Source organism: Lineus longissimus, chromosome 8 (assembly GCF_910592395.1).
Source record: "Lineus longissimus chromosome 8, tnLinLong1.2, whole genome shotgun sequence".
Lineage (NCBI taxonomy): Eukaryota > Metazoa > Nemertea > Pilidiophora > Heteronemertea > Lineidae > Lineus > Lineus longissimus.
The window spans coordinates 16,082,897-16,099,399 of NC_088315.1; the positions used below are offsets into that span (position 1 = coordinate 16,082,897).

At 40.3% G+C, this 16,503-nt stretch overlaps 1 protein-coding gene across 10 annotated transcripts in view; it reads right to left on the bottom strand.

Moving 5' to 3' along the window:
- Positions 1-4,673: 4,673 nt before the first annotated feature.
- LOC135491955 (twitchin-like) overlaps positions 4,674-16,503 on the bottom strand; it is a 192,226-nt gene continuing 180,396 nt past the window's right edge. For all 10 annotated transcript variants that reach the window (XM_064777946.1, XM_064777939.1, XM_064777941.1 and 7 more), the window contains 14 exons: positions 15,608-15,749; positions 15,061-15,260; positions 14,523-14,675; positions 13,892-13,937; positions 13,467-13,544; positions 11,119-11,221; positions 10,353-10,470; positions 9,903-10,075; positions 9,455-9,506; positions 8,580-8,721; positions 8,110-8,290; positions 7,240-7,506; positions 5,700-5,801; positions 4,674-4,781 (listed from right to left, as the gene is read on the bottom strand). In XM_064777946.1, the coding sequence (XP_064634016.1) occupies positions 5,797-5,801; positions 7,240-7,506; positions 8,110-8,290; positions 8,580-8,721; positions 9,455-9,506; positions 9,903-10,075; positions 10,353-10,470; positions 11,119-11,221; positions 13,467-13,544; positions 13,892-13,937; positions 14,523-14,675; positions 15,061-15,260; positions 15,608-15,749 (1,660 nt within the window). In that variant the 3' untranslated portion in view covers positions 4,674-4,781; positions 5,700-5,796. The remainder of the gene's footprint in view (positions 4,782-5,699; positions 5,802-7,239; positions 7,507-8,109; positions 8,291-8,579; positions 8,722-9,454; positions 9,507-9,902; positions 10,076-10,352; positions 10,471-11,118; positions 11,222-13,466; positions 13,545-13,891; positions 13,938-14,522; positions 14,676-15,060; positions 15,261-15,607; positions 15,750-16,503) is intronic.

Below are 16,503 nucleotides of genomic sequence, written 5' to 3' on the forward strand. Positions count from 1 at the left end.
ATAACTGCATTATATAGTAATTTCAATAAATTTTAAAGTCCTACAATCGGCAGTACGAGTCATTAATTAATACAACAAAAATGATTATTTCGTAAAATTTCACTTAACAATTATTGCTAGCATGCACCGTCGAAATCAAGAGGATAAAAAATGTACAGATCTTCAATGTTAGAAATATATATAACTTCTCAGCTAATCGTCAGCTTTGTAAACGTGAACGCGGCATTCTGACCAGCGCTGTGTCGCCACTGAAGTGGTGTCGCCACTGAAGTGGAGTCCATCAATGATCCGTCGTCTCGTCACTCGAAGTTTAACGTACCTTGTTCACTACAAGGAACAAACAAACAATATGTTAGACAGTGGACATATGTTTTTAAAGGGAGACTATATATGTACCATCAGACAGGAAGCCCAGATTAAGTTACACAGAGTTGTCAATAGGGGTCTCTTGTATTTCACACTTCATTGGCACTATTCATGTTCGTTGCAGGAAAATTATCATTGCTGAATCAGAAACAACCCAGAGCCGAGTTGTTCAAAACCACGTTAGCTTTTACAGAAGCATTAAGTCTTAACGTGAACATTTTAGTGGGTTTAACAGAAAGAGATAACGTCTCTTCCATTAGGGATAATGTGACTTTTGTTCTTTTGAACAACCGGGCCTAGGCTTCTAATTGTGCATATAAGTCACCTGAAAACCACCAATTCGACGTCTAGCTCCTTCCTATAATCCCCCTTTTAAAGGGTAGCTGCGTTAATCCTCATTTACATCTAATCAAGACCCATTCCATCAACAATTTTAAAACACCTTGGTTTCAATGTTTCAGTTTTTGATTTGACCATGCAGGTTTTGATGAGACCCATGACCTCTTGTAACGCACAAGACATTCGAACCAATGACGTAATGATGACCTTGACCTATTACCTGTTGAAGTAAGGCCTTGACGTCTGCTCCTCCAAGTTTCTCCGACGCCAGAACACTGATGGAGAACACCCATGGACTCTCTCCCTCCGCATCCACAGCTTTCAGGGAATAGCGGTCAGCATCCGTCGACAACGCCGATGTGATCTCAAACGTAAACTCATTGTTTTCTTCGCTGAATTTGAATCTGTCATTCCCCTTCTCTAATTCAGATTTTCCTTTAAGCCAAGATACTGAAAGTTTAAAGAAGACACTGATTCGTCAGTATGCATAAAGTAGGAGTGTGCCGGTGCTTGGACAAAGGAAGATGGTCCATGAACCAGTGATGCTTATGAGCTAAGTCAAAATGTCTGAAATTGTTTTCTTGTGAAAATATTGTCTTCCAGATCTGCACTTACTTGTACAAAAATGCCTATAAAATCCTTTCTTGATACGATTTAAAAAAATGCTAGGGTTGAGACAGTGATCTTTCCATTCCAGCTAACAAATTGAGCATTTTATAAGAGCAAAAAGTCTGAAATCCACCTTAACTGGGAAATTTGACATCCCTGATGGACTGTCTGACGATCAGAATATAGCCCAATAGATTCTTCCTTCACCTGCTGGTGGCATGATTTATCATACATTTTCAAATGTACATATGCACAACATTCGGGATACATAGTCTAAGTAAACTTTACCAATCTAAGGGCCAGACGTTACAGTACCATATGCAAGTAAGCAGCAGTTTACAAGAGGAAGTATTCATCTCCCTATACCTGTAGATCTGCTATAAGGAGCACTGTCCACTGGTTCAGAGATTCTATTTAAAAACCACTAAGTTGCTCTCAGTCTCAGTGGACTAACTGGTGCTGACTATACATTAGTTATACCTTCTTACCTTTTGCTTGTGACTTGCTAGCTATTTTACAAGTGAATTTTGCCGATGTCCCTTCCTCAATGGTTACTGCCTGAGGGAATGTCTCGAATACAGGACCTTTAGGGGCCTCATCTGGGACTGAAAATAAAACCAAACGATGGTTCAGCTATTATGAGGATAGCAAGGCAACGGTTTGGGAAAGATTTACCCATTCGATTGAATCAGTCACAAAGCATGATAACTGAACAGTGTCATGGCCTAATGAATTGCATGTACTAGCACCTCCACACATGTGACATGTACTTATGCTTCATTAGGAGGTAAGCTGCTACAACAACCAGATGACCTGAACCAAACTCTTCTGACAATCTCCCAAGGAGAGGATAGTTAGCATCTTCACCGTAAACAGTGCTGGTCTAACACTAAAGCAACCATTACCAATTGCAAGGCTTGGAGATTACTCTTCTGAGTTTAAGAAACACTACTTTAGTTCAAAAATCGACCACAAGATGGTGTACTAATTCTAAACGATCATCCGCTAATGACATCCCCATTCTAGTTTTTAAATATGACTCTAAATAGCTTACGTACATTGGCTGATGTGGCTGATCTATTGGGAAGCAATCTGATGGCCTCCTGACGAACAAAAATTTGAACGTAGAACTACGTCCTTGGCAGGCCACAGATAACTTTTCAAAACGCAGTTAAACGACCATGGCGGTCGAAGGGTTAACTGTTTAGTAGAAATGTACACTCACCATCTACTCTGACGAAACAGCTGGTTACGGCTTCGCCAATCTTATTTAACGCTTCACAAGAGAATACACCAGTGTCTTCTGGGAAGACTTCCGCTATTTTCAGGCGGTACGTAACACCGTCATGTTCATATTTAAATTCATCACTAGGTTTTATTTCTTTGCCATTCTTCAGCCAAATAACATCAAGTGGAGCAGTCCCTGTAAAGGAAAATAATGTTTTCTCAAAATATGCATCAAAAAGAAAAATAATGGCCGACTGTCATACATTAAGTAATTTGAGGCAACTGTACTTCTACATACTTTCATGGACAATGATGTCGTGAAAAAAGTTTTTTTTAATTAAAATGACAATCAGAAAGTTTGCAATCCTCCAATATGAAAATCACAGCCCTTTTCTTAGAAATTTTTCCGCATTGGGTCTAACATGAATACAGCCCAAGTCACAAATGACATCCGTCCAGCTTCGCGTCAGTGACACGCAACATTCGCGCGAATTGCAACCAGTGACACGCTTATCTCTCTATGTTTTGCGTATATAATGCTGGACCTTTGCGCTGGGTAGCGTGTCAATGACATAATTTATGGGACGTCAATTGTGATTTGGACTGCACAAGGGTTCCGCTACTTGGGTTCCTCTAAAACTTGGGGAAACTCCACAGTGGAGCCCTTGAGGTTCGGCTAACTTAACAGTTGTACAGCGCCAGCTAAGCTTAACAGAGCAAAACTGGCGGTTTAGCTTTCGCCCAACCAGATAGCTGAGCTTTGTACAACCGGACCCTGCTATTATCATATCAACTTACCACCAATTCGGCACTCTAGGTGAAGGGCGTCGCCATCTTTGACGATTTGGCCTTGAAGATGGGAAAGAACGTAGGGAGGCAGTTCGCCTGCAGCTGGAGCAGCCTCGGCCTCACCGTCAACAACGGCGGGGGAAGCCTCATCTTTAGCTGAAGTAAAGAACACAACTAGGTAATTATTCAGGCCGACTTTCATCTTGTCTTTCCATTGTGAAGCACATCTCAACAGAATCTGCAGAGGTAGTATCCTGGTTTAACTAGAGCACTTTTTCCACTGCTGAAAAAGTATGTTCGGCCCCAGTGGTTTTTTTGGTAATTAAAGATTTACGGCTGGTGCAGTTGGCAACTTTTGTTATTACATACACATCCCACCAACCATGCTGGTAGGTTATCTGAAGTACCATATACCCACTGGGGCCGAGTATAGTTTTCCCCCAGCAGCAAAAGTAAGGGAAAATGCTCTAGTGGATTCAGGCCCTTATTGCAATTTTGTCACAGGTCTGCTTTGCAGTCGTTCACAGGAAAATAGATATATCTACCAATTTAAAAAAAATCACATGAAAATTGAATTAAAAAAAAGTAACAGGCATACCAATCTTGGTTGATTTATGCCAAGGAGGTCTGCCAGAGTGACGACTATTGCACTAATTCTGCAAACCAACAAAGGATTGCTTTACGTTTGTAAGTGATTTGAAGTATTTTTGGTGTGTATTTGATGAGAATCGTAAATCATTCAGAGAATTTAGAAACGCGCACCTTTCACAGTGACCTTTCCAGCAGTATCTGCACTTCCAGCAGGATTTGTGGCTTTACAACAATAATCACCAACATCTGCGAGTGTGGCCGCAGCTATGCTCAAAGTGCAGATACCGTTTTCGTATGTTATCTGGATACTGTCACTGGATGACAATGCCTGAAAGTAGAAATACATGTGGCAATGAAAAAGTGTTCCGTCAAGCCTCGCAATAAGCCCAGTATTTCTAGTGATTTCTATGAATGGAAATGGCACCAAGAGATAAAAAAATCGAGGTTATAGTGCGCATATCGGTGAAGAGAGTGCTATCTTTTCGGTCGGCAAGATAACAACCAATAAAAATGCGAGTTTGCATATCGTTGCTAGAATATTGATGAAATTCCTAAAATCAAATGCTAATGACGCTCTTATTGGGCGCAATTGCTTTTGCGATAAAATTCCAGCCAGAGGGGTACTGACTTAAGGTTTGTGAGCAGGTCTGGAAGCCAATATTCAACCTCTGATTTCCTCAGGATGGACGATGAGTCAATACTTACACTTCCATTCCTTGACCATACAGTCTCCACGTCTGGTGCAGCAACAAACATACAAGTGAGCTGCAATAGATCTCCTTCGCAGATCTCAACAGGAGACAGCTTCCTTGAGACAGATGGTGCAGGAGCTGGAGCCTCAGTATTTTCAACTGGCGGTTCTGCAGCAAAATAGAATTATGATATGCATGTAGGGTGGCCAAGAAAAAACGAACAACTAGTCTTCTACCGCCCATAAACCTAAAGCACTTTCACAGATAAATGGGGAATCTTTATGGAAGAATAATGGGAACAATTAAGATATCTCGATTCGGTTGAATGGTAGTTTTAGCACTAGAGGCAGTTATGTAAAGTCTGGATAAATTTGGTGTCTCCAATTTATATCCTCTTTTGGCTCAAAATCTCTCCCCCCCACGTCTTTACAAACTTGACCATAACTACATGACCAAATTGAGATATCTTGGACTCATTTACTTATTGAAGATTCTTCATCTGGTACTAGAGCTTTGAATTTGCGGACGTGGTGAAAGTTTAGTTGTTTGGGGTTTTTTGTCAACCCTTTACACAAAATACTTATCTGATTAATGCATGTCTGACTTATCATTTTCAATTTATTCACGAGTATGAACTTGATTAATGTGGATAAGGTGAAAATAAACTTTTAGATAGGTCTCAAAAAACATTATCAACAGAATCAATTCTTACTCTACGTACAGATTTTAGAAACAAAAACAAATCGAACACTGTATGAACATTGAGATCAAGTTGCCAAATTCAGAACAGAAAAATAACTGTATACTGATAGGAGACTATTAAAACGGACACACAGACAGTTAGTTTCTAATAATTATCGAGTTAAAGTAGTTTGCGAGCAAATTTTATTCCTTCACCAAGATGTATGTGGGGTTATTCGCTAGCTACACTTGACAAACTTTATTTTCTTCACCTTGATGTCTGTTGGTGATTTGCTAAAATTCTAAATAGGATGAATTGTCCAATCAAGCCCAAACACTGCATTGATTTGTCCCCTTAAAAACAACTTTAAAAGCCCCGTGAAATACCAAAAAATTGACTCGAACCTGTGCATTGGCCATCTTTGCTGGTAGATGATCCATAAGGTGGTACTCCGCTGCAGGCAACACGATTCGTTACTTTGTCCTGACTGGAACTGGGCAGTCAGACTGTGGTTCAAAAAAAATTATCATCGGTCAGACAACAGGATAGGATTTGTCAGTTAACGTTCAAGGACCAATGATGACCTCGCTTGTAGTGCCCCAAAAATTATGTTTTCAGGAGTAATCAATTTTCGCCAAAATCGCTACAAAGGGAGTGTTGCATGATGTCATGGGTTATGTGTGACATGTCGTTACCTTGGTTGTGACGTTTGTGAATGTGACATCACCCATGACATCACGCATGCAACACTCGGTTTGTAGAAGTGTATTGGTTGTGAAAATGCTATTTTTGTGGCACTTTAAGCACAGTTGTTGAGCCTTGAACCATTGGAGCATGCTGCATGTCTTTGAGATAACAAAATCTCACAATTAATGCAGCATACTTAGAATTGCCGACATGCTGTGTGTAGGAATGTGAATTTGGCTTTACACTGAATAGATTGGCTCATGCATTACGCAAACATAGGTTTAACTATGAGGTCTACAAGAAGTTTTCACAGAGGCTACCATATTGGGGTCAAAAGGGTAAGTATCGTCCCGGATGATGCAGAAGTGACGTCACCCACGTTAACTCATCAATCCATTTAAAGATGGTTTTTTAACATAAACAACAGAAACCTCAAAGCTCATGAATGCACTGCATACGAGGAGCATGAAAACAAACTCTTCTTCTGAATATACTGTAGAACAGAAAATTTTGGCGGCATAGAATTTCCGTGAATGCTGGGCAATGGACTGAATAATTATTCGTGGCAGAATATTTTCGCAGATCAAGAATTTTGGCAACAATGGCAACAATGACATGAAATTCTTGCTGAGATTTCGTGGCATAGTATTTTCCCGAGCAGCATGACCTTTTCGCAAAATTTGCAAAACTATCGCAATTTTTCTGTTTTACGGTAGATTTTGTTTAAGTTCGATAACAATGTCTTCTCACTTCATGCAAAAAAGGGCAACATTTGCAGGACGACATTTACCCCCTTGACTTTATTATAGGTCGTAGATAACAAAACTAAAGTAAACTTATCCAACTAAGTCCTAAATAAGGTATGTTTACATAGAGGCATACAGTGGCTAGGAATAGACATCGCATGATCATTTTTTTAACATGAAAATATTTTTTCCTGAAATATCTCGATTGATGGACTTATTGGGCGATATGAATAAAGACTACCAAATGCTTTTATCTAAGATTCTATGTACATTTACACAAGGCCTTTCTGAAGAAAATTGAAGTCAAAGCATTTGCTAGTCTTTATTCATATCACTCATTATCTCAATCAATTGATCGATATATCTCCGGCAATCGAGATAATTATCTCCATCGCCCGAGATAGTTATCTTTTATGCCAAAAGGTACACGGCTGTGCTGTAATGACAAGCATGTAAATAATAAGATACAATAAGTACTAAATAAGATACAAGGACAACATCGCACACTTACTTTCATTTTCTTCATAAACAGTTTTTCCCGCCCTCCTACTAGTCCTAGATGACGATGATGATGACGTTGTTGAAGACGAATAAGAACTCTCATCAGTGGTTGTTCGGCCCGAACGCTTGCTGGTTCGTGATGAACTTGATTCATAACTGCTACTCATACCACCACCACCACCGCGGTCTGTATGACGGCTGACACGTGACGAGTAAGAACTTGTCCCCAAACTTCGGTTCGACATGTCAAGTCCCGCAGGCCTCCAATCTATTTTTTCTTAAAAAAGAAAAAGGGACAACTTGGGCATCATGATGAGATATGCTGTTTTTTTATACCAAAATGACTTCTGGCAGGACTATGACGTTTCCAAGCAGTATCATTGAAAAGTAATCAAATGACAATAAACGTCCCCTAATTTGTGAGCCAAGTCAAAAGGCCATTACATCTTCTCTGGCCATGTTGATATAATGAAAGTATATATCAACAGAGGCAGAAGATTTGGTGTCCTATCCAGATCTTAACTACTTAACGCCGTAAGACGTATATATACGCAAACTCTATCTGAACCGCTCTGCCGTAAGACGTATATACATGTCAGCCATCCACAGGATTGTTCACTGTAAAATCCTGTACTTAACCCCTATTCAAACAATAGTGGGGAATCCCAAGCGTAAACTGAAACTGAGGAGGCTTCGTTTTTCACGAAAACACCAGCTGGCAGCACTTAATCAATGGCCGTTGCAAAGACGAAAAATGACATTTTTCTGAAATTAATTCTGGCAGAGCGGTGAGGTAAGAACAATTTTATTCTGGCATTAAGTAGTTAAAAAGATCAGATAGAATGAAATCGACATGATAGTGTAAACTGAGGAAACATACCTGCAACAACGACCTTGCAGTTCGTCTCATCCTCGCCATTTTGATTCTTGGCGATGCAGCTATATCGGCCGTTATCATTCTGGGTACAGGATGTCACTTCTAGAGAGCACACGCCCACACTATATACTATTTGATAATGATCGCCAGTGTTCAGCTCAGGCCCATCCTTATACCATTGAACCTAAAATGACATCAGTGTTGCAACATGAGAAAAATCTTCTTCATCTTCTTCAGCGTTCGCTCTGAGCTTGGAGGTCGTTTTCTCCAGGGAGTATTCCTCGGGATGAGCTTTTATGCATGACACTACAGTTAATGTGCCAATTGGGTTTATTGGCATAGTGAATCAGACTTCGGTGAAGAAATAAATCAACACAAGAGTCATTTATGTTCACCAGCTTTCCTTCGTTCTTATAGGCCTACGTGGTTCGTTAAAAATTGCTTGTTAGGGAACGCTTTATTGCTGTACTTACTGTTGCTGGTGGGAATCCCTCGACAGTGCAAAGCAGCTTGAAGCCAATTCCCTCCTGAAGGTGGCGATCACGAAGCGTAAATGCAAATCTGGCATTTGACTGCGGATGTTTCCACATCTCAATTTCTTTCTCATATAATTTACTGGAAGACAGAATAAAAAATGTCATACAGTCCAAATCGCAAATGTCAACCCTAAATTCGTGTCATTGGCGTTACCAAGTGCTTAGGTCATGCACAAGTCACGCGTAATTTACGTGAAAAATAGAGAGATAAGCTCGTCACTGGTGCGTCATTGGCATGCAACTTGGCGTATCTTGCGCGTCACTGACGCGAAGCAGGACAGAGGTCAATTGTGACTCGGACTGAACGTCTGATTTCAAATCAGAAGTTGACTGTATCATCTACATGTGAGATACCCTAATATGTCATCATCATCATCTTCATCACTGCATAGATGGCATCTTGGTCCAAACATGGACCTTTGACAAATAAATCATATCGGCGTAAACCTTAATATGATGTCAGTAGATACAGTCCAAATCACAAATGACATCCATCCTGGTTCCGTCAATGACGAGTTGCGCGCCAAATTGTACGTCAATGACACACCAGTGACTTGCTTTATCTCTCTATTTTTTTTCGTAAATTATGTGTGACCTAAGTCAAGTGTGAGTTACGCGCTCGGTAGCGCACCAATGACACAAACTAAGGGATGACAATTGTGATTTGGACTGTATCTTAATAATTATTATATCAGAAGATATCCTAATACACTCTCAGCGGATACCTCAATATGATATCATTTCATGAAATCATTTTGAGATGATATAGAACATTTCGTGGAATGCACATGCTGCTAAATTTGACTTCTTACCGAATAGGTGTTGGCTCATGGGTGAAGGATGGAGGTCTTAGAGATTCCAATACTGAAAATAAACAAATAACACAGTTAAAGTTTGGGTTTATCATCAGGTAACAGGTGTCATCCAACTTCACACCCTGACCTCATTCTATCCTGAAACCTTTCAGTAAAACCAAAATGAGCTACACATTCAATGATACCCCCTGAGCATTTCTGATCAGTACCCACTTATACACCTGGATGGAGTGAAGCAAGTTGGACAAAGGGAACTTCCCAAAGTCTTAGCGCCAACTGTGAGGTTCGAACCAGGGACCTCTTGACTATAGTAGTCGATAGTCCGAGACCCTAGTCCACAGCAGCTCCTGTATAAGAAATAGTAACGTGCTGTGCACGTCATATTTCAATGAAGGGTTAAATCCTGTTTATCATGTACAGTCATCTTCAAGAGGAATATACTCACATTCTACGGTTAGGAAAGTGGCTGCCTCACGATTGCCGAAGGAGTTTTCTGCCTTGACGATGTATTCTCCCTTATCCTCTAGTTTACTTCTGCCTATCCTCAATTCGTATAGTCGGCCCAGATACTTCTGCATGTATTTACCACTCTGAGTGAGGGCGACACCATCGCGAATCCTGAAATAATTGAATTGGTAATACTTGAAGGACTAAGTGGAACATTTGGGTGTGAAGAATTTAACCTCTTCAATCCCAGTGACCGACCAGTCGGTCATTTTGAAATAACGTTTTTTCTCAACGACTGACAGGTCAGTCTCAGTGATATTTTTATTCTCTTGAGCTGGGACGCTAGTTTCTTGCTTGTTTTAGCGTGTTTGATGTACAGTAGGGTCAGTTAGAGCATGCCTGGGTAAATCTAAATTTCAAAGTTCAATTTTGGATATCATTTACTTACCAGGTGACAACTGGTGGAGAGAGAGCGATGATCCTGCAATCAAAGGTGGCAGGATTGCCTTCCTGTACAGTCTGGTTGCGTGGCTTCAGGATGAATCGTGGGATAGCCTCTCGGCGGTCTGCAATCAAAGTGAATTCAATAGGTTCAGAAGAGAAAAGTCTTCATTTTACTGAAAAGTTCAGAAGTGCTACTGATTCTCACTTTTGTTAGATAACTTTCACCTTTTTCATAAATTGCCTTGTTCGGGCTGGGAAGCTGACCTCGACGGCCCGGTTTACATAGAACTGACATAGTCAAATGTCATTAGTCAGAAGCATCAGTTAATTGATTGTGGCTAGAAATCATGACATGAAATGGGCAAGAGCCACGTTTGAAAGTGACATGATGAATCATATGTTTAAGCTTGCTCTTTGGAAATTACTTGTTCGTTCTGAAAGTGACATGCTGCAAGTACAGTGATACAGTGACAAGGCTTACTCTATGTAAACCTAACGTAACTTCACATGGTTCTCTGTGATTCGGTCATCTATCAGCTCAGTTGGGTTATGGACTATGTCATTCTGGATGTAGGTTAGACAACTGCCTACATGACAGATTTGTTCCTGCACAAATCGAAAAGTTTTGATGGCAGGAACAGGTCAGGAAGGAAAATCTAATGCAAACCAAGTGTAGCTCATCCACTGGTACAATTTCAAGCCAGGGAAATTGACAACACATAGTAGGGTATCTGGGAATACAAAAACGGATTCTCAAGTATCTAACTTACCAAAGTATGTGTCATAAATCTGGAACTCCTTGGGTCTACGCTTGCGCAGAGAGCTGAACTGCGCAATTCGACCAATTGCTGGCTGAGGGATTGGCCAGTCACCCTGCAAGTCAGAGAGATAAATGTGTGAAGAAGAGTTGATTTGGGAAGTATTTACCCTTGTAAAAACAGAAATTGTTTTTATGGTAGGCACCACGAAAAATACCCAATACCCAAGTCAAAATGCCATTCATTCACCAGTCACAACCAGAAGTATGAATGAAAATTTATGTAACAAATACCATGGAATGTTTGTGGCTGGTCCTAATTGTTGTTGATGCTCTGTTTATATTGGATACTCTTGTGATTAAAACTAGTAGTGTAGAATGGGGTAATTGTAGCCCCGGTTTATTTGTAGCCCCTGCATTGTTTGATGCATGGGGATATCAATCAATATCATAGGCAGGGGCCACAATTACCCCATTCTACCTTATATCCAACATGTGGAAATAACATGCAACTATTCTTGTGGCAACACTTTTATCATGGGATGGTAAAAGAGTGCTTAAAGGGGATATGGAGTCGTACAACTTCCTGATCTTAAAGGGACAATATAGGCAGCAGCTAGGCAGGCAAGATAAAGTTACACAGAGCTGCCAATAGGGGTCTCTAACATCTCACAGTAGGTTGAAATGATTCACGCTTGTACGAGGGATATATTTAGTGCAAGTCTGACATGACCCAGGGCCCTTACTGTGTATACAAGTCACTTGAAGATGGTCAATTTAACCTCGCTGCTTCTGCCTATAGTCCCCCTTTAAACGGGACGTTTAAGAATTATAATTGGACCCTGTTGCATGCATCCCGACCTTCGGTCAAAATAAATCCATATTCAACGGTTTAGCATGGTTTGTCACAAGATAAAGCCATGATTTGGGTTTTTTCTTAGGCTTGTCTGAAGTGCACTCGACTGACAACATATCCCCTTTGCACGGTGTGTATCAAATACAACAGTCTGTTTGGGAAATGAAATATGAAGACAAAAATCAACTTAGGATCTTAAGTTAAATCAATTTAAGAAAATTGCAAGTGTAATCGATTCAATGAATTACAACAATTAAATCAATTAATGGAAGTCTATAGATTCAAGTGCCTATGATATAACGCGTAATGAAATAAGGGTGGTATAAAAAGTCCCTTAACTATATAGACAACAGGTAAAACTGAATAAAGAATTAAAACAAATAACATATTCATCAACATTATGCAAATTTTATAAAATGTAACTGAAGGCTTGAAACATTTTCAATACATATAATTGTGTGGTAACCTTTTTTTCATGATTGGTCATCTGAGAAAGAAAGCAGTGAAATAGATGTCATCATTCACAACATATTACACAAGTGCCATCTGTTTTAGCGACAGAAATAAAAACACCACTTTGAACAAGTCTGACACATATCAATGGAAAGGATAATCTTGACCAGAACATGTCGAATTCATGCAATAAGTGCATATTGGGAACAGCTTTGAATGGCCTAAAGAATTCACTGTCAAAAAGTATGTTCCCCGTACACTCTTTTGAGCTTTTGGGAAACTTTTTGGGAGTTTTTCAGCCATAACGAATATGCACCCTGAAGAGGTTTTTCAAGGATATGGAAAACCCTTTTGGGCTTTGCACAAGCTAAAAGACTTCCGTGAAAAACTTCTGTGAAAAACCTCTGGGGTGCATATTTGTGTGTTGGCTGAAAAACCCTAATTTATTAATGAAAAAAACCCAAACCCTTATTTTTAAGAAAATATAATTAGATCCTCTGCGTGGTCCTTGCAAACAAAATTGTGAAAAGGAACAGAAATTTTGCTGTGTGAGGCTGACAACAGTGGAATTTACTGCCTGTCCATTCTTGCGAAGCAGATAGCATTGCCACTTTCAAGAAATTTGTAAGGTCCTGGAACTCTATAAGAACAGGCAACACCGTTATAACACTTTGGTTGCCCTGTGACGTAGATCTACGTCATTAACACCCGAAGGTTCGGTACCCAATGACGTAGATAAACGTAATCAGAAATTCTTGTGAAGCAGATAGCATTGCCACTTTCAAGAAACTTGTAAGGTCCTGGATCACCATGAGGTCATCCCATGTTTGAGTGGCAACACAGTAATAACACTTTGGGTGCCGAATGACGTATATCTACATCATCAACACCCGACGGTTGGGTGCCCAATGACGTACATGTAGATGTACGTAATCAGAAAGCAGTACCATCGACTGTGGAAATTGTCTCTTTGAAACGATGTAAACTTTGTCTGTCATCAAATACTGATGGTAGATATGTGATGAAAGGTACAAGAATAATGCAGTACTCACATATTTATCTTGGATTCTTTGTCTAATCTTGGCATATCTGCTGCTTGGAATGCGGCGATCAGTGCCCTCAAGAATACCCTGAAATATACAAAATACATAAAGTCAAGAATTAATAAAGATTAGTCTTTCTTGATAACATACAGAAGGTGTATCATTGATAGAAACAAACCCATCAGTGTTCAAATCTAGTAATCATCTGATGGTCTGTGCATGCAAGATGAAGATGCCTTGACTGAAATCTTTGCATTGCCGGTGAACTGCTCTGCCAATTGAAGAAGCGACGTTCCATGATTTTCTTCATAGAGTGACACACCAAAACTTGAGTCAAATGAGATTAAATGTCCCTTTAACCCTACATAGTTGGACACATAAATACATGTAAATAGGCACCGTAGAGAAATAGCAAATCTAATAAAGAAACTTACGGTCAACCACTTGTGCTCTAGGCATTCATGGATGGTCAAACGTTTGCTAGAAAAAAGAGACGAAAAAGGGTTATGATAGAGCAAACTACAGTACTCTTATAGACTGTCAGACAAATCAGAAGAAGAGCTATAAAGTTTTCGAATTCCTGACACCATTTTGAGGCTGTAAATAAACAGTTAAACTGACTTTATTTAAAACATGGACTTTTTTTCTCCTGAGATGGTGGTCGCGAACATTGTCTCTCACGAAAACATACTTCATAGACTCTTGCGCCAAAATAATTAGTGCTAACATCTATCCGTCATGTCCGTGTACGGTAGTATGTATTAAGATTCAGTCACCTTCTTGGTTTTCAGAGAATTCAACGTTGAACAAAAATTACAACACTTTGTACAAAATAAACTTTCAGTACTTTTGACCAAAACCAATTCAGGAGGCAGACTAAATATTGAGGAATGTATAGTGTGTTTTAAATTTCCGAATACTACTAGTTTTCATATGAGCAGTACTTTTTGAAAATGGAATTATTTGACCACATTATGTACAGGCGTCCACTAAGCTAAAAAATTATCTGAAAACCGAGATGGTGCTGACTGCCCAAGAAGTGCATCTGATGTCAATCACGCTCACCCTGGCTGCTTCTGGAGGCACTTCCTGATGAAGTCCTTGCCTTCATCGGAGATATTCTTGAAACCCTCACTGTCGAAGTCCCACGTGCCACGCTTCACATTCTGTAGAGTTTCAAGGTCATCCTCGCCGGCAAATGGCGACAGTCCGCTCAAGCTGAAAGAGAATGTGCGGTTGATAACACAAGACATCTCAATGACGTAAACACTGTCAAATTTTTGTGAGGATTTCATTTTTGCGGGATTGCAAACAACTTCCCTTCGCCAAATTAGAAATCATGAAAATTATTTTCTTTACTGGAAAAACCGTAAGAAACTTTGTAGTTTGCCAAAATAAGAATCACGAAAACTGATTTCCATGAATCGTTGAAATAAATAGGTGCAAATGTTTTTCAGGTTTACAGCAGAACAGTTGCCTGTCTTTGCTCAAGGACACAAAGACAAACAGCGGTAATCCTTCTGAGCGTCAAACCCACAGCTTCCTGATTTTGAGGGCTATGCCACTAATCTCCCCCATATTAGAATAAAGCATTCATACTTACAGAACGTATGCGAGTACACCTAACGCCCAGATGTCTGTGTAGTAACCCACTGGTTCCATGTCCACGATTTCGGGAGCAGCGAATTCAGCCGTTGCTGTAGTGACCTTGACAATTTCATCGGGATTCAACTTGGTGGCAAGGCCAAAGTCTATCATTTTGATGTTGGGACTCTTGCTGTTTTCACAGATGATATTCTCAGGCTGGAATTAAATGATAATAATGACAAAGTTTGTTATTTTTATGGTGCGTTCTTACACCTTATTTGTGGCATCACAACTATCATGCCTGCATCACCTGACTGAAGTAACCTACAGTCCCAATCACAATTGACACATCTAAATATATGTATATAATGCCCAATGTAAATAGAACAAGATATCAACTGTCATATTAGGGGGTGCAGTTTTTATCATGCAGATTTGGGCCCTTTTGGGACAAAAAGTGGGATTCTGCCATACCCTGACAGCTAACTGCCCCCCCCCTCGACGAAAGTTAAACACGGCCCTGAACTGTATATTCATGCAAACACAAGCCTTGGTGTTCTTACCTTGATGTCGAGATGAACATAGCAGTTGTCGTGCATATGGCTGATACCATCACAGACTTGGCGCATGTAGTTGATCACCTCCGCTTCACACATCTTGTACGAATCATCAGCAACTCTGTCGAAGAGTTCCCCACCGGAGAGGCTGAAACATGGAGGAGTTCATGAATGAAGATGCTCCACTGGCCATGGGGCCCTGGATTATGTACAAGGCTTGCTTCAGGATCAAATGACCAATTGGGCAGGGACTGTAGTAACCTGACTGTTGATCTCGGCCATGGCCTAGGCCATTTCATGTCACCGTTCTCGTAAAGTGATACCATGCATTATGCTGCCCAAATTAATTAGGCCAACCTATGAAACCTATTAAACCAAGGGATTGTTGGTTGAACTGAAGTCTCATCTGGTAACTGTTTAAACTTTCCTCTCCAGGGTCAGCTCAAGTGATATTTTGTACAAAACGAATCCTGTCTAGAGAACCCAGATTGCTGACTAGTAAACCCATATTCCTCACACGAAAACCCACATACCTGTCAGGAAAACCCAGATTCCTGCTAAGAAAACCCAGTCCTGCCTGGAAAACCCAGATACAAGCCTGGAAAACCCAGATTCCTGCCTAGAGAACCCAGATTCCTTCCTAGAACATGCAGATTCCTGCCTAGAGAACCCAGATTACTGCCAAGAAAGCCTGACTCAGCCCTGAAAACCCAGATTACTGCCTAGTAAACCCAGCTTCAAGCCTGGAAAACCCAGATTCCTGCCTAGAAAACCTAGATTACTGCCAGGAAACTCTGACTCTAGCCCTGAAAACCCAGATTACTGCCTAGTAATACCAGATTCCAGCCTGGAAAACCCAGATTCCTGCCTAGAAAACCCAGATTCCTACCCAGAACATGCAG